The 18,621-nt window shown below is 33.2% G+C and overlaps 1 protein-coding gene across 1 annotated transcript; it reads right to left on the reverse strand.

Annotated features, from left to right (window-relative positions):
• Positions 1 to 2,741: 2,741 nt before the first annotated feature.
• Positions 2,742 to 17,276, reverse strand: LOC132204082 (uncharacterized). The gene is made up of 11 exons (XM_059632376.1): positions 17,256 to 17,276; positions 17,096 to 17,203; positions 13,341 to 13,576; positions 11,015 to 11,135; positions 9,624 to 9,736; positions 8,934 to 9,066; positions 8,678 to 8,831; positions 7,335 to 7,422; positions 5,892 to 6,098; positions 5,392 to 5,493; positions 2,742 to 4,608 (listed from the first exon to the last, which is right to left on the reverse strand). Exons 3-11 carry the CDS (start codon positions 13,573 to 13,575, stop codon positions 4,325 to 4,327), a joined length of 1,437 nt encoding a protein of 478 aa, XP_059488359.1. The 5' UTR covers position 13,576; positions 17,096 to 17,203; positions 17,256 to 17,276; the 3' UTR covers positions 2,742 to 4,324.
• Positions 17,277 to 18,621: the final 1,345 nt, after the last annotated feature.

Consider the following 18,621-nt stretch of genomic DNA (forward strand, 5'->3'; position numbering starts at 1 on the left):
AGATGTTAATAATTAATTAACGTGAAAGACGATCTCACGTCATTAATCCCAAAACTGATGAGATAATCATCATAAAACCCGCATGCAAATGAGACAATAATAATAAAAAAATATCAATCGTCTGATTGTACCATTTTTTATCGATAAATTGACCTACAAATTAATTTTAAAAATTGGAACGCTGGAAAAAATTAATGTCAAATTTAAAGACGTTAGAGTCTTTATGCTGGTAAATAATTTACGCAGTTTTATTATTCTGCTCTATTTTGAACTGTCTCATTTATAAAATTCTGCTTCCAACAGTAAAAACTCAATTTATATAATAATTTATTGTTTGTCCTAGCTAACTAGCTCTCTTTATCAATATAACTTTAACTTAGAAAAGATTGTAGCACACTAAGAAACAACTTTAAATGGCTTTGTAATACTATTTTTATCGCTATTATTAATTTCTATCAGTGGCTTTTAACATTTAAATGTTATTGTTAATTTCTTATTAATTTTAATAAATTTTTACAGCTCCAAATTCTTTGATATAATAGGCCGCTGTTATTTCTATTTCATTGAAAAAATATGTCATTATTATAAACAAATATTTTATGTGCAGCATCCTGCACATAAGATTGTAAAAATTGAAATTCAAAATATAAACCCATAAATCTTACTTAGAATTAAAATAAAATGTTAGCATCCTTCATTTTATGTTAAACCTAAATTCAGTATTTGATATAGATGTTTATATAAAAATACTTTTTTTAGGTGTAAGCGACGTTTCCTGTAGCTTTTTTAATTACAACTTAATCCTAAATAGTTTTCTTTACTTCACCTTTATTTATTTATTTATCATTATTATTTTTTTAATGACCATTTTCGCCCTTTCAATGAATTTTTTCTGTGCAAAGTAGAAATATAGAATAGAAAAGTCTCAGCTGCGGATAATGTGCACCAATTCCGTTTCATAACTCAATTCAGATCTCTCGGCAAAAGTCGTCATGTGTTTGTGTAATAAAATTACTGGGAGCGGAATGCATTAATTCGAAAATGCGCTTGGTCGCTCGCGACTCATTGAAGGAAAAGAGAAGCGGGCTGGCTTATAGGAAGAGAGTTAACGGGACACTCGCCAGCCGCTCTCGCATTCATCAAATCACTGTACTCACTAGTTAGGGACGCTATAAAATATCAACGTGCACTCCTCGTAACCTACATTCGCATCGCGCTACTTAAACGATTTATGCTTGGAATCGTTCTTCATTTTCAACGCTCTCGATTGATGCACTTTTTGCTCCAATATTTCCATTTCTACGTGACTGATGGAAACTAGGATGAATTTTTTTACGTGATTGAAACCGTGGATAATTTTCGTTGCTGGAATCGAGAAAAAAAAGAAATCGGAGCTTTCCTTTTCGATGAAATTCAGCGTCGTCCCTTTTTGGGGATACACGCGGTGTACAAACGGTGCATGCAAATTAATTCCTTGTCCTTTGTATTTTCGAATGTTGTTCCGACGTGGAGGCCCAACCTGCATCATGCAAAGCACCACTACGTATTTTGCTTTTGTGTTGCTCGAGTTAATCACAGCTGGATCCGCCCACGCATCCAAAATTGCAAATTATGATATGAGAGGGTGCGCATTTTGATGAGTTTCATCAACGCACTGTATAAACCTCACTTTTTCCAAGCAAGTAAAAAATATAAATTAAAACAAAATCACAATTAATTCTATTTTGATATAAATTTTTCCTCAAAATACATATCACTTCAATAATGTTTTTTCAAATAGTAACAATATTGCAATAAAAGGTAAAAAAAAAAACTTCAAAATAGTGAATAAAAGTCTCTAAAAATATTTTTTTTTTTCACGAAACAGTTACAAATGTCAAATTACTTTTACATAATTTCAATCAGAGTTTTTCTGAATATATTAAATTTTGGAGCAGCTTGTATTTCAAATATTGAAAAATATAAATTGTTCTGAATGTTTGAATAAAAGGATCAGTAGCAAAGATTTTATTAAAATTTATGATGAAATTAATCCCCAAAAAATAAAAAAATAAATTTAATTAAACAGAATTGGAGAGTGTAAGCTAAAACTGATTATAATTGCAGAAAATAGTATGTGTTTTAAATAATTTTAATTTATTCTTATAAGTAATTTCTCCTCTGAAACTTGATCTTACTATTTATTTTTTTCTTTCAACTTTTTTTTTATCTAGTGTGGTTTTTAAAAAGCGTTTACTTTGATATATAGCGAACATTTTCGGGAAACTTCCACTTTCGCTTGTATCCAGGCTTGTCAGGAACCAGTTAGTTGCCAATTAGAAACTGACAGGAACACACACTTGTAGTGCCTCCTCACTCCCATCAGGCTCGGATAGTCTTTTTTATTTATTTGTTGATGAAACTGCTGAACAAAAAAATCTCCAGTGTCTATCGACTATCTGCCCAAGCAGCTTTTGTGCCGACATATATATTTACAGACCCGTTTTCTTTCTCTTTCCCGGCGTCGCTTCTTTGCTTTTCCCAAGGGACGATTTGACATTTGAGAAGAGAGGCTCAGTGAACTGCAAATCACGTGGATCGTCTCTCTGATACATTTGATCATTGCCTACCTGTGCTTCGAACACGCACACACAATTTACAATCGGAAGACACTCCTGTTTCTTGTTTGCATTGTTTGTCAAACACAAGTCGTATCAATCATCGGGCTCAAATTATTCGAATGAAACTCGCTCGAATAATTGTCTATTACTTTCTTTTATTAAAAATCCAATTGTTTAAAAATCTCTCCGTGTCAACTTTCTCACTGATACGGAAATCGAATCACGTGCGTGGTGAGTCACACTTAATTCTAATGAGTAGAATCGCCTGCCACGCTTCCAAATTAATATTTATAACAGCTGTTAAAAATTAACCTTGCACCTATACATATATGATTAGATTGTTATTTTGTATATTTCAACTCCACTTTGAAAGCGAAATTTAATAAAATAATTAGAGTTAAGTTGGTGTATAATCTACTATGTTTGTTAAATATCGCAATATATTGGTTGAGTGGGCATAAATTATGGCCAGAAACAGGGAAAACGTAATCAAAGCCGTTTTCCAAATACTGAAAAAGTAATATAAAATTATGGATGTTTCCAAGCTTATTCTTGTTTTGATTTTCAAGGAAGACAAGTCACTAATATAATTCAAATTGTTGATTTTTTTTAATGAAAGTATAGTAAGAAAACACTAACAATAAATAATTTTAAACAGTAACAATATAGAGAGAAAAATTTTTGATTTTATGTACCAAAATTCATGCTCACATATTGCGATTTGCTTTGATTCCCATTACCCAAAAATGCAGTTTTCAGAAAATTACATTATAAAAAATACCGATCCTTTAACTTTGAAAGTTTTGAATCACTATTGATTTTTTTTTTAAAAAATTCCTATTTTAAGCAATATAATAACACAAAAGAACGAAGTTGACTTGCAAATATTAGCTGTGGATCATTTTTTGATTAATAAACGCAAAAAACCCCCAAGAAATTTCATCATTGATCGATTCAATGACCTGCATTTTCAGAAAACAAGAATAACGGGACCAAACCATCATAGCTGATCCCTAAATTACTTGACTTATACACTTTATTAAAAAAAGAAAATGAAACGAGATTTTTCAATAAATCTTTTTTCGTGAAATTACTTTAAAAAATAAAAACAGTGCTCCACACAATTTATTAAACTATTGGGATTTTCAAAATTTTCAATGATTAAAAATTTTGAAAAAAGTCTGGGAATGATGAAGCGAATTAGATTTATTAATTCACAAATAAGTGAATAAAAACTAAAAGAACAAAAATGATGCAAATTTTAAACTTTTAAATATCAGATCAGATTTTCATATCAGTGGTGCAATAAATTTTAATTATTATTATTAAGTGTTTATTAAAATGCCAGTTTTGAGTTTTGAAACTACCTCAAAACTGACTAAACCAAGTAATCAAATGTATGAAGAAAACAGCCTCCATATACAAATAAATCACACTAAAACGAACTAAGAATAATTCAGATAATGAGGTTAACTCTGTGTACTAAAATTTGCAAGTCTACAAAACAGAACATTTTTTAGTAAAATTGATTGATTACGTAAAATAAAAACCCTTGAAAATGCAATTTCTCTGAGTAAAATGGTAATGAATATATAATCTATTTCCCAAAATACCTGAATGGAAATAAATATCTGAGCATTAATTTTCAATCAAAAAAAATAAAGTATTAAATACAGTATCATGTATAAGTATTTGAACCTGCTCGAATTACTTTTAAAATTATTTCAAAGTTCAAAATCAAAGGCCTCGTTGATCCACGCTCGCGAGGCCGAGGTAACGTTGACGATGCAGGGTGGCGTGAAGTCGGCGTACTGAATCGTCTCCACCATGGAGAAGTACGTGGCCGCCCCGGTGGCCGCCACCCCGGCCAAAATGACGCCGAACAGCAACATGCGTTCGGCGGCCATCCACAGGGGGTGGCGCCGCGCTCCAGAAAGGGCGTTCTGGCTCAGGTGCAGGTAGAAGAGCGGCGGGAAAATGAACATCAAAGGACCCGTCAGCGCCCCACCTGCAAACAACAACCCTATTTCAATCCGCCGCAGCAATTAGTCATCTCTTTCGTCCGCAGCTGTGCGCTCCTTTGTCGTGACAAACGGCGCCTTACTTGTTGTACAACAAACTTCGTGTGTGTTTTGCACACGCAGCAAAAATTATTTTCACAAGGAAAACAAGCTCTGCAAACAATGCGTGACCCATTTCTTGCTACGCGATCTGAATTGCGGAGAAAAAACGGATCGTCGCACTTTGTCCGAAACTGGAATGGCCAAGAACTAGACTGGTGGTTTATTATTTTATTTTAAATTCTTCCATTTTTATGACAATTTATCGTTTGCGGATTTGATCATAGTGATTCTGTTTGTGAGAACATTTTGCATTTTGAAGACCACAAGAAATAATTTTTTGACTTTGCCAAACATTCTAATTTAATTCAATTTAATTTAATCTGTGCACTTTTTGGATATTTTATTCTTTAACTTCAATTATATTGCAAGTTGTACAAAATAATTAAGTACAAATTTCAGTAAAGCAATATTTAAGAACAAAAATTATTAAGCTTTTACTAAGTAAAACCGATAATTGTCGTAATGAAATTTTTCGGACAAAAAAGGAGCATTCAAGATTCGTGAATATGAACTGATAAACTTTCCGCTTTCGGGCAAAATGTGGCGATCTCCACACATGAGGCACAGGTACTTTGAAATGCAAAGTTATGCACTTCATTTTCATTATTCTCGGAGAGAGGTGTAATTAAAAAAGTTTCCTTAAAACTCCTTAGAAGTATTGTTTTTACCTATAAGTCCCATGATGAGGTCAAACCTGGGCACAGTTAGGCCTAGACCAACAGCCAACATGATGAGTGTGCTGCGAACTACACATCGTTTCCAATTGAATTCTGAAACATCAAAAATTAAAGAAAAAAATTTAAACAATTTGTAAGTTTAAATAGTTATAAAAAAAACGATTGTCAATGTTTATGTTTATTTAATCATAAAATTTTAAATTTAATATTGAACATTCCTAAAAAGTACTAAGCCATTTTATAAATTATATAAAAATAAGATTAGTTTGTGTAGATGGGTAAAAATTTAATTTCAAATGCACTCTAAATTGAATTAAATAAAATAAACTTTCACAACATTTAAATTAATAAATAAAATTGAAAAAAATACGCTGAAGTTGAAAAATTCACTTTGCCTAAAAGAATCTTATAAAGGGGAAATTTGAAAAATTTATTTCAACAACTTTTATGTTATTTTTCTGTATTTAAAAATAGGTAAATTATGTACATACCTCTGGGTATTCCAAGTTTGTCCTCGACGTCCTGGAAAAGGGCGCAGCCCCCCACCACCATGGACAAACAGATCTGCAGAGTGACCAGGAGCACGTCCGCGTACAGAGGAGCATTGGCCGGCATGCCCTGCAGGAGGTTGGGGGTCACGGTTGACCCGTAGCGCCACATGGCGATCACAGTCGTGGTCAGAAATAAGCTGCACGTGACTGTGAAGCAACAAAGTGTCAAAAGCAAAGAATTAAGTTCCCGAGAAATTGACCCTGGCTGTCACGTATTTGGTCACGTAATCAGCGAACGAGAAAAAGGATACGGAATATACGGATGACTCCAGAGTGAAGAAAAAGTATATCCCCTATTTCTGAGTGAGTCGCCATAATTGATCGGAATATCATTCATTTTGTATTACTTCTTGCGTTGGTCAGCAAAAGTCCTTATAAAAAGTTCAAAAGTAAATTAAATTGAGATAGAGTAAATTCAATATATTGCAAAATGTAACGGTAAAATATGATGATGACACATTTATTAAAACTTTATTATCAGATTTTAAAATATTCAAGTTGAAAACTTGGCAACCCCCGCTTATTAGCAAGCACCTTTTTTGCCAAGGGGAATCCCTTTCTTTACATTTTGTATCCTTGTTGAAAAACTTCTCCCCTTTATTATGCTAATTCCGTGCACTCATTCACAATTCAAATCAGGAACATCTCCCTCTAATTATGATAAAAAGGAGCAAAAAAAAACTGTGGAAGTAAAAAAATACAGAATACAAGAATACAGGAAACAAAAATGCGTAAAATTTTCCTGTGATTTGATCATTAGAGAATAATAATAAAATCGCGTCTTATTCGTAATTTTTCTTAATTTTTTCCCGTCTTAATTATATTAAATTGTTCAAAATAATAGAAAAGAATGTAAATAAAAAAATTTTAAATATAAGAAAATATTACTGCTGAATTCCAAAACTAAAATTTTTCTACTAATCTTTTGCCCTTACATTCCCATTTCATTTAATTCAATTATTGATCATCTTTTTCAATTTTGAATGACTGTACCAATCAGTATTCTCCTTATTTTGCTAGTGTTTTTATTTTTCGTATTCTCTTGCCTTTTTCTGATCAATAAGTGGTTCCGCTATTTATATCTCAATCCGATCGGATTGCCAATATCTGCAGAGTAGCCTATTCGCGCGTTCTGTTTGAAAATGGTATTGGACGTTCAAGAAGAGTGCAAAGCAGGTTTATTTCGTGATTGTTTTATATATATATATGCATTCTTTTTTGCCAAGCGGGAGATCGAGATAAGCAGTTTTGTCTCCAGACCGGAGATTGGCAACCCTCTTTCCTAATCCACACCCTCGCCTGTCAACGCAGCACTAACAAGCATTTCAGTAACTCCATCATATCTCGCAAACAATCTCGCTTAGAAGAAATATGTTTTCGTACCGAGAAATCCGCACGTGATTGCTTTTCCAAGCTCGTTTTTCCGCTCCATGTCAACCTGCACTGTCAGAATCATCGGGTGGATGTCGAACTGAAAATTTAAATTGCAAATTAGAACGTCGCTTGTTGTCAGAAGACTCGGTATTGATTGTTTCCGCAATTAGGAGGGATTTCACAATAAAAAACTTCTCCCCTTTCTTATGCTAATTCTGTGCACTCATTCGCAATTCAAATCAGGGACATCCCGTTCCTTAAATTAAAGTTAAAGAAAATTTACAATTTGAGCAAAGAATACAAATACAATGCAGCGAGGGAAAACATTTTGCGGGACGTTTGAAAATTAAAGTTTTATGTTATCAAGCTCTATTGATAAGGTTGGAATCAATCTGATTTTCTTTTGTAAATTCCTTTTCTAAATCGCCCAAATCGTGATCATTAATTTTACTGCTATTTTTGTGATCTTTTTTACTAGATATCAAATTGTAATAGATTAGATTGGTATGGGTTATACCAAATAATTCTACAAAAAATACAATTTTACGCCTGACAGCATCGTGTAATTTTAACTTCTTTTTTTAAACTTAAATATATTTAAAAATAAATCTTAAAAGAACCTTATATTATATTTTATTAATAAAATTTTTTTGATAACTTTTAACGTGCTTTTAAGGTATAAAGTTTTTTCAACAAAATTGTCATTCCATCAAAGCATTCATTTTGATTTGGTGTTAAATATTTTTTATTCTGAGTATTCTTCATTTTTAATAAAGAAAATAAGCAATACTCCTGTGCAGGCACTCCAAGAGTCATTAATCAAACTTTTTGTTCAATAAGAGCTGTTGTTTATCCTATTCACCTAAATCCTTCTCATAGAGCGGCTTTGCCTTTGCAAACAGCTCTCTACGATATTATGGCACTACGGTTCAATGCACATTACTCATGTAAATAACGGTATAGTAAAGAGACCTCGCCAATTCACTTCACTGAATCACTTGCAGAACAACCAACAAAACTATTAGATCTATGTTGAATTGACCTGCATTTCTTGATGAATTTTCAAGTAAAATATCAGCGACTTTGTTTCTTATTTCCTTTTGTCTATCACAGTTGGCTGAAAAATTGAGCCAAAACCCAATTAATTTTTAAGATTTTTTTTTTTTTTTTTTATCAATGTGTGGTTTTCTGGATTCTATACACTGGTATTCCTTTTAAAATATTATTAATTTTTTATATTATTCTAATTTTTATAGAGCAAAAAAGTCCTAAAATTCACTTTTTGTGTTTTTATATCGTTAAAAATTCCATTATTTAGCGGATTAGAATTTGCAAATTAAATAGTTACTCACTTGAAACGCAATGACTCCGTAAGCGACAGCGATCGCCTCCCAGGATATGGCGGGGACAGGTGCAATTTCGAGGTCACGCGTGTCGGTGATCATGGTGACCCAGGTCAGCACTCCCACGGAGCCCACGGTGAAAACAGACGTTCCGGCGAGCCACCTTAATTAAAACGACGGAGGGTGTGTTTGTAATGAACATCAGTGGATATAAAATTAATTAAGCCACGAGAGGTTGTGCAATTACAAGGCAAAGCTCACTCACTTCATGTCCTTGGGGCTGCCGAGCCACATGATGGGACAGAGAGCGATGCCGACGAGCACCAACCAGTAGCAAAAAGAGAACTCGAAACTCCAGTGAGACATTTTCAATCCGATCAGCTGCAGGTTCTGCGAGGCTGCACGTCGAGGGAAATTTATTATATAAATTAATTTTATGTGAAAAAGAGATTCTCAAGAGCATTTCAAATTAATGAGAAGCACTTTAGGTTTTAAATTGCATGTTCTGCGCAAATGGAATTTATTCCGAAAAAGGAAACTCAAATTTCCAAGACCTTTAAGGATTTTCAGTGCATAAATTGCTTGTTATAAAAGGGCTTAAAAACAAGGATTCAGATTTGAAAACATACATAAAAAAATAAAAACTTATTGATCAAATTAAAAAAAGGGAAAAAATCGTAACAGTATATTTAAATAATAAATGTTTATAGCAAATTAAAAAGATTTTTAATAAATTTAGACGACAGTCACTTATTGTAAACTTCAAGGGGGCAAGATGGATTTGATGAATTTTCATTTATTTTATTGAACCCGTTTCCATGTTTGCCAATTTAATTTTGTTCTGAATTAACATTATATTAATGTGCTACTTTATTTTGTGCAAATAATATCCTTTTTCACTCTTCTATGTGGTTAACTTTTTCCGATCAATTCTGCGCATAACATGAGCACTTGCCTACAAGTAGGTTTGGTATGCAGCCACCGAAAACAGTAATATCCAGCAAAAAGGAGACGAGACGACTCGCTTTCAGGCCCAAGGCCTCCTCGGCGAGAGCCGCGTAAGGGTACCTGCGGAAAGATAAGGAAGATGAGCAAAGAGAAATTTTACTTGAAGAAAACCAGATTAGTTGCTACTTGACGTACGTGTATTTGATCAGGCGGATATTTGAGAGAAAAAGTGATCAATGGCAACTTTTACTTTTTATTCTTTATCCGCAAATCTTCTACAGTTTCGCAAAACTTTCCAAAATTCCACGGACTCATCTATAGCATTTTCGAGATACCTATCAGGGAACTAATACCGACCTTCACCTCTAAATTTGGTGCGCAGATTGGCCCTTTGAAAACTCGTTTTACGCCAATTAATTAATATCCGCGACCAGAACGTAAATCAATTTGGATCATTATCAATTTGACGTGTTAGTGAAAGCGCCCAAATGCTTGTTAAACCCACACATTTTGTAAATTTTAAAGATTGATTATCGTTTCATCAGATAAACTCTTGTTATGTCTTCATGATCGCTAACTCTCATCAGTTATAAAGAAAGTTCAGCTCACAAACAGGTATCAAATGATATGCAAAATCCGGCGCTATTTGATGATTAAGAGAAACATGTTTTAAAAATTTTTTATCAAAGCAGAGATAATATTTAACCAATATATTCATAAATTTTTATCTAAAAAGTTATGAGGAATTTGGATAAAAAGTCAACTTTTTACTTAGTGTGTTTTTGTGAGTTTCATGTTCCATTAATAATCTATGTTCTGCTCAACACATCTTATATTCAATAGATAGTTAAGTGCAAATAAAACACATTTTAAATTAAACATCCTGTCGTAACTAAAAGTATGTTTATATATTTATACTGTCTTTACATAAACGTTTGTTATGAAATGCTAAATAAAAAGGTTTGAAATAAATTTAATTGATTTTTTTTTATATAAATTAAGCTTATTTTACTTTTTTACAAATTACATTGTTTTGAAACCAAATATTGAACATTTTAAATTACTAAAGATGATAACTTGAATTTAAGATTTTCTTTTTATGCTGCTTAATTGATCAAAATTTAAAAGTTTAAAACATATTTCATGTTTTACAGAGGGTCTTGTGCTAAAATATTGTTCGATTGCGCTTAAAATTTCACAGCCGACATAAAAAATGTGGTGAAGATTATGGCGAAGAGAAATGAGGGGTTTGTTTGACCTGTTTGACCCATTAAAACCATGTAAAGGATCAGATTTGACTTGAGAGTACAACAATTGGCAAAAATGAATCAATGCGCTGATTTGACTTTATCATAAGCTTCTCCTTGATAATAAAATAATAGCATATTTATAACAAACCTGCTTTTTAGCATGATTAGAGGGTTAATCCGCTCGGCCATGACCCAGCATCGGCCCAACAGGCGCGCCGTGTAGATTTGCAGCGTGAACACGGAAAGAGCTACAGGAATCCCAATCCAACCTATAACAAAAGCTGGTCACATTGAGGGAAATTCGATTGAATGAGAGAGAAATAAGCACAACTTATAAAAAAGAAACTAAAAAGTGGGTCCGGAGCAAAAAGGGAATAAGTATGAAATTTAATATCACTCATTTCCCTGAGGGATTTCCTGTGCCGTTTGTGAAAAATCTCTTTGTTTCTTCGCCCTTATTTGATCAAAACAATCTCTTTTCGCCGCCGCAAGGTTGAATCCCCAAAAGAGTGATATGAGATATATGAATTCCATTATATCTTGCGTGCCTCTGATCTTTTGGTTGCAAAAATATGCTCAGAGGCTTTTGTGCCTCGGCACGACAAACAACTGCCGCAATACTTGCAAAAAGGCTTCTTTACGTTTTTTATTCCACATTTTAACTTCTAGAGCATTAAACTTCGAAAAAGGTTTTAATAGTAAAAACCTTTAGAATGGCTAAATTAATGAGAAATTTTTTAGATTGAATATACATAAAAAAATTGAATGAAAAATTCAATTAATCATCTTCCCATCTCCCCTTTTTAAGTGAAAAAATCAATATCAAAATTGTAAATTTGTCATATTTTTTTTATCTACAAAACCCTTTTGTGGTGAACTGTTTAAGGCTGTTTCGGCGATCATCGTAGGTTACGCCCACTGAATTTGCAAATATTTTGAAAAAATGACTGCAAAATATTTCCAACAAATTTTTCTCTTTTATTTGCCCATTATAAGAGCTTTTATGAAAAATTTTTCCGACTTTTCCGGAAAATGGCTGAGTTATAAGGGGTTTGCTTTTCCGCTTGTATCTCATTAAGTATAAGTCCTACGTTAAAAACGAGCATATATTCTGAATGCTGATAAAATTTCCAATATTTTTTACATTAACAATTATTTTCTATGAAAGGGTTAAGTACCCTGAAATCAGGGTAAAAATACTTCAATGCCTGCCCCTGAAGGTATGCAACCGGAAAATTAAATCTGAGATAGCCAAAATTTGATGTCACTCATAGGCACAAACTTCCCCAAAGGAAATTATTTTTGCATTTTCCATTTTTGAGAAAATCCAAAATTTCCCAAAAAGGGTCAAATAGGGTTGGAAAATGCGGGAAAGCCAAGAAAGTGTGGTCATATGGCACATTGGCCGATTCGTTATCACATCCTTAATACGTGTCTAAATTTTCAGAAAATTTCATCTGCCCAAAAAAAAGTTACAGCCGATTTTCAAAAATAGCCCTATCTCGGAAGCAGGAAAACTAACAAAACCGTTTTATATCCATTAGCCAAAATTTAAAAAGGCAAGAAACATATCGTTTTTATGGTCTCATTCGAAAGCTATAGTGGCTAACTTCACGTTGGTATGAAAAAATTTCGGTTTCTTCTGACAGATATTGAGATATACCGGTTATTGTGTAATAAAAACCGGTATGCAAGTTCTAATTTCACCAAAATTTGGACTTTTTGCGACGAAAAACATGTATATTGTATAAATTTAGGTTTGTGCATTAGTTTATGATGGAAAAATACGATATTTATAATAATACCACTCCTCAGTCCAAAATTATAAGCATTTTTCAAAAATATTTTACATACCGGTATTTAATTAACTATTCAGAAAACCGGCCTAAAATCACCGACGTTGTGTGGCGCGATAATAATATTTTCAGAAAAAATAAAAATATTTACAATTCTTCTGCGCCGCATTATCGTAGAAACACCCTTAAAATTACTAGATGGACTATTATCATAATTTTTAGGCAAGTTCTTAGGCCAAAAAAGACTATTTTACTATTTTATTTGTTAAGTTGGAGTTAAAAACCTGCCATTTTGCAAGGAAAATTGACTAATACTTGAATATTCCATGTTTTCAAGCGGACCTTATTTTGCGGCCAAACGTAGAAATGACATAAATTCGAAGTAACGCCGTGACTGGTATGCAACCCGCTTCTCCTCTCTCACTCTCTTGAGAACTTGAAACATATTATGCGAGAGGGCAACTTTTAGCGGGCTTTGCATCGCCATCAATTTCAAGTTGGAATCGAATTAATGCCAGACTTGAACAGCCGGAGGCGATAAATTTCCGCCCCTCCGGTCGTAAATTGCATTCAAAATGTCTTTAATAAAAATGTAATTAATTATTCCATGGCCGTGCATTTGCATCAATGTTGCAACTTTCTTGGCAAATCGCCTTTTAATTTTTTGTTGTCACTGACCGCAGTTAATGATGGCTCGAGGTAGGGCGACGATTGGAAAGACGCCGAACAGGTCGACGATGCACAAAGTGGCAAAGAGGAGCGACAATCCGCTGCCCTGCTGTGGCAAGACCTCGCCGAAGGACGTCTCGTTCTTGTCCGGGCTGCGAGCTCGGCGCGCCGGGGAGGTTTTCTTTTGCAGCACATCAATCAGCAGGGGAATGGACTCGTTGCCCTCACTGTTCTCAGGACCCATCCTAGAAAAACACATCTTTTATGAAAAACCAAAGGAATTTTCTCAGTCAATTCAGATCTTTAAAAAATGATCAAGATTTACAAAAATTGCACCAATTTAATAACTTTGAGTTTTCGTCTAACAATAAAATTCATTTCTGAAACTAGGAATGGAAAATTGGTAGTGAATAAATACCTAATAAACCTATTTCTTGGAAACTCTTTTAAATTTTCTAATAAATATATATTTATTTAAACTTTATATACATTCTTTTTTTAAATTAAATTATGAATGTTTAAAATCATATTTAATTCATTGAAAATCAATTATTTTTTAACGAAAACACATCTTAAGGTTTTTTAGCTTCAATCACCTAATAGGAATAATGAAGTTTCTCCTTAATACATTATGTATTTTCATGAAAATCACTTGTTTCGTATCTCAAAATATTCACATGAACAGCCTAAAACGCAAAATTTTTATCTAAAAAAAAATAATCAAATAACCCACATATGTATATTTAGTTAATCATCATACTTTGTCACATTTATTTATTTATTTATTTATTTATTCTTCATTCATGGTACATACAACGCAAAAAGTACACTGTTCATATTTTTTTAAAAGGTTCTAATATTAAGAAACAATGTTGTCATATCAATTCACGAATTGTCTGTTCTTACGAAAACCTCACAATCCTAGTTTACTATAATCAAGAATAATCGCTAAATTTAACCCGTTGTTCAAACTGCATGGCAGGTCAAGTAATCTTAGGCAAGGTTTAGCTTTTGGATCATCCTTATTTTTATATGTATCCTTTTTGTAAAGAGTGTTGAGCTCAATTTTATTGGCTTCAAACTCAACTTTGCTGTCAAAAGAGCAAAACTAGAGGTTTGGCTTGTTTACCAATTAACTGTAAATTATGTGCCGCTCTAGATGTAAAAGGAAAAAAGCTTCTAGAATTGCAAGAGGGCTTGAGTTAAATTTTAAATTTTTTTTCTAATTAATACAAAAAAGTATAAAAAAATAAATTCAATAACTATTTTGGGAAGAAACGGTCGAAGTTTGAGAGAAATCTTGATTGTTGGGCTGTCTTGATTATTTATTGTTGCAAAAAACGATAACATAGTACAAAAATGACTGAATTAGCACAACAACTTCTCTCGTGTACAAGAAATGCAACACTGATAAAAACGTTTTGTCAGTGTGATTTTTCAACATCAACTTGATACTTGGCCTTCAGTAAAGGCAGTGACTTTTTATTTATAGCACAATAAGCGTGGCCCCGCCCTCAAAGGGATGACAGCCCAGTATAAAGTAGAGGTTGCACCGTGAATAAATTGAATTGATAAATAAATCACGTGGACTTATTTTTAGAATTGGCTAAAAAAGCACGTAAGCAATAAAAAAGATGCGACTCCTGACTCGCCTGGGTTAAATAACACTTCATAAATTTAATTGTTGTATTGACACTTGACAATCGGAATTTTGTGACTAGAATAAATCTCAGTACTGCCCAACGGCCCCCAAGCGCGCGATGATCTTTTTTTAGCTTTTTGCGCGGGCGAGGTCGCTTTCAAATGAAGTTAAATTTACTTGAAGATAGTCACATGATTATACTTTCGCGTTACCGTTGGCCATTTCGCTATTTTAGGCCATGGTTATTTGAGAAGAAGTATTACTATAGGATTCTCTTCATGCTTAAAAGGGTCGCCAGAAACCGCAATATGCAGACAACGTTTGTCACACTTCTGGTGGCATTTCATTATTAAGCAGCCACAAAGTATTTAGCTATTTAAATAATTAAAAATGACATATTTTGCGGTTTTGTCAGAGAATACATTAAACGAAACAAAAAGAATTGAGGCAAAATTTTATACATTTGAGAACATATAGAAAATAATCAAGAGAGTTGGTTTTTTAACATAAGTGCGCAAAACACACTTTTAATAAATATATACTATCGAAAATCAAGTTAAATCTTTTCTCTCCTTCTCTGACTGATCAATTAAACAAGATCCCGCCACAAAATTTAGTATAATTATTGTAGCACAAGCAAGTGTAAATAGCTCATTGAGCTGCCGAAAAGTTAATTGATTTCAATTAGATTGTCAGATATAATTGAATTAAAAAGGGCTCACGCAATGCTATTTTTTATCCCTGTTAGTAAGATGAGAATGCCATCAGGATATTATTGCTTACAGTGTTGTGTGGCTCACCGAGTGCTCGCCAAAATTTTCATATCTACTAACAGAAAAAATGTTGATAAATTATCTGTTCAAAAAAATTAATGAATTAAAAACCACTTTTGCAGCATTTTTCTCAAGTGGATTTTTTCCATCTTCGTGCATGATTGCAATTAAAAAAGAAAAAAAAATAGCCTTCTCATCATTTCCAAAGACGCGATTTCATTATTCATGAGTTTATAGTATTTTCTACAAATTCCACTGCAGGATTAAAGATTTAAAAACTTTTATTCATTTTTAGCTTAATATCCTCTTCCAATGCCAAGATAGAGATCAAGATCATAGCTTTGTGTATAAATGTGTAATTATTTATCTATACAGTACAGTAAAATATGTACATATTATGAAACGATTAACAATCTATGTTTTTTAGGTGAGATCACATCCTGATTTTGATGAAAAGCTGGCATACAACGTGCACTACCCCTAGTACCCAGCGGTAAAGTAAGTTACAAGTCATTTTTCATTGAATTTGGGATTTCTAATCTCAATCACATTTATTAAAATTATAACTTTTGTTTTGTTTCAAGAAAAACGTTTTCTGCTTTAACTACCCGTGACAATAAATTTTCCCTATTTTCATGCGGATTTTAATGAAAATCTCCCTCCATCCTGACACTGGGAAATGTAATAAGCCATTCCAGACGCCTTTAGTGCAAGTTGCATAATTATACCCTCTTTCAAATTTGGGTCGGGACGTAGGGCGAGTCTCCCTCACAAACATACAACAGAAGAAAGCACCCGAACTTAGCAACCCCGGGGCTAAAATTTTTCCGTCAAGGTTTTGCCTGACCTTAACTAAATTCCCCGTTTAATTAAATCAAATAAGTTAAAATTTAATAATACAATTTCTGCTTGCATTTTGCCTGTAAAATTACATATTAGCAGCCCAGATAAAAAACGAATTTTCCCCTGAAAATATGCAGAGCTCAATCTAATTAATTATTAATTAACGTGTTTTCAGTAAGTTACACAGCAATACATATTCCTTTTTTTTATTCACACTGCGGCGGATGGGGTGTGTTTTTGGTTTTTTGAGGATGTTTAACGTATATAAGCAAACTTTAATGCTTGCCTCAATTCCAAACATTGTTTTTCTTTCATAGGTAAAATTATTTGTAAAATTTGGATAAGTATACAAAAATTATAAACGTTTCAACCTCATCAATATAATCTGAAAAGAAGGTTTTGCGAGTATCAACACGTTGCAAAAAAATTGCAGTGACATTTTTTGCGGCGTAAAACCTGTTCAGTGTTTTTAGCGTGAAAAGCTGGAAAAAACGCCCTCAACTTACCTCAAGCTTTGCTGCGAATTAGTGGCCGGAATCTCGATTGCATCACGTGCTCTTTGCTTCGCGAGACCTGACAAGGGACACGACCGGCACCACCGCCTGCACAAGCGACTGCATACAAATGAGAGCAAACATAAGACACACACAAAATAATATTCCCTACCAATCGGGTAATTCGATCCCCCGTGTGAAACCCTATATGAGCCGCGATGTGGAGAAGGAAGGGCCACGCACCAACGCGATGCGATCGCCACCATGGACGCGAGCCTTAATCAATACAAATTTTCACCACTCCACCAACATCGACATTAAAGCCAGAATTGATTAGTGCGAATTATTTTAAGTGACGTTTGTGATTGAGATTGAGTACTTTGGCTTCCGTTGATGCTTCCTGCCGAGTGCTTGTCCGAATCAATTACGGCCATCCTAACTTTGTGTGTATCGTTTTGTATTTCATTTGAAACTAGTTCTGTTGTTGTGTTGATACAGGGGTTTGTTTTCAACTCAAACGGAAGCAGCAAAATTCACTGTTTACCAGGAACCGCGCGTCAACATCCATTTTCCGTGTTTCGGTTTGTTTATATAATTGCTCTCGCTGCTATATTTGCGTGCAAATATTGTCAAAGTGTGTAGCCACACAAAATTATAGGGACTACGTGAAGCAGGAATTTTTTTCTGATTAATATTATCTGCAAATCTATTGTTACATTTCATTTTAAAACATGTTAAAAACATTAATTTTCCTAACTTTTTCAATTCTAGCAACAATATCTCCCAAATTTCGCATTTCTAAATCCCTGAAAAAATTTAGGGACCTCAGTGACCACTGTGGTAAAGATTTTTATTCTTAAATTTAAAATGAAAATAAATTATATAACTGATATTTAGGCCGCTATTGAAAAAATCGCTCACCTTAAGGGAGAAAAAAGGTTAATTGATGAAAAGTTACTCCCGCCGTTTTTTTTTCTTCCATAATTGGTTTCTATCACAAAACTCGAGATAATGAGATTTCGTCTACTTTTGAATTCAATAATAACATTCGTTATTGGAGAGCTCTTTTAAATAACATAAAAGGTGGACTGGAGTGAATTATATTTCAGAATTTGTAGAATCTCAAATTTTGCACAACAGCACATTTTTGCATAAAATTTCAGCAGACTAAAAACTGCTAATTTTTGTTCTATAAAAAGATCTTGTTCTCTTTTAGGTCAAGGTTATACTTCATGAGCCTCTAGAGCCTCGTGACTTTAATTGCCAAATGATAAGTAACTATTTCAAGCTGCATTTGTTAATGAATTTAAAAAAAATTAATAAAAATTAGTTTGAAGACTCACACGAAGCTTTACAAAATAAAAATTTGATAAAAATGAATGTTCAGCGTTATCATAACACTCTCATTTTTTGGCTTTTCTGAATTAAATAGTACAACTCAAACTGGCCTTTTTGGATTTGTGTAATGTTCCCCTCATATTTTCGTTTTCCTGCTAAAATTCTTGGAAAAGCCTGAAAATTATTTCGGGAAATATTTA

Source organism: Neocloeon triangulifer, unplaced genomic scaffold, assembly GCF_031216515.1.
Source record: "Neocloeon triangulifer isolate White Clay Creek 2 clone unplaced genomic scaffold, ASM3121651v1 ptg000001l, whole genome shotgun sequence".
Taxonomy (NCBI): domain Eukaryota; kingdom Metazoa; phylum Arthropoda; class Insecta; order Ephemeroptera; family Baetidae; genus Neocloeon; species Neocloeon triangulifer.

Bases quoted from the DNA above. Each gene is read 5' to 3' on its own strand.
- LOC132204082 (XM_059632376.1), bottom strand. From the start codon at position 13,575: ATGGGTCCTGAGAACAGTGAGGGCAACGAGTCCATTCCCCTGCTGATT. The intron at 11,136-13,340 runs GTCAGTGACAAC...CTTTTGTTATAG, and splicing joins TCGAGCCATCATTAACTGCG to GTTGGATTGGGATTCCTGTA. The intron at 5,494-5,891 runs GTATGTACATAA...TTGATGTTTCAG, and splicing joins CAAACTTGGAATACCCAGAG to AATTCAATTGGAAACGATGT.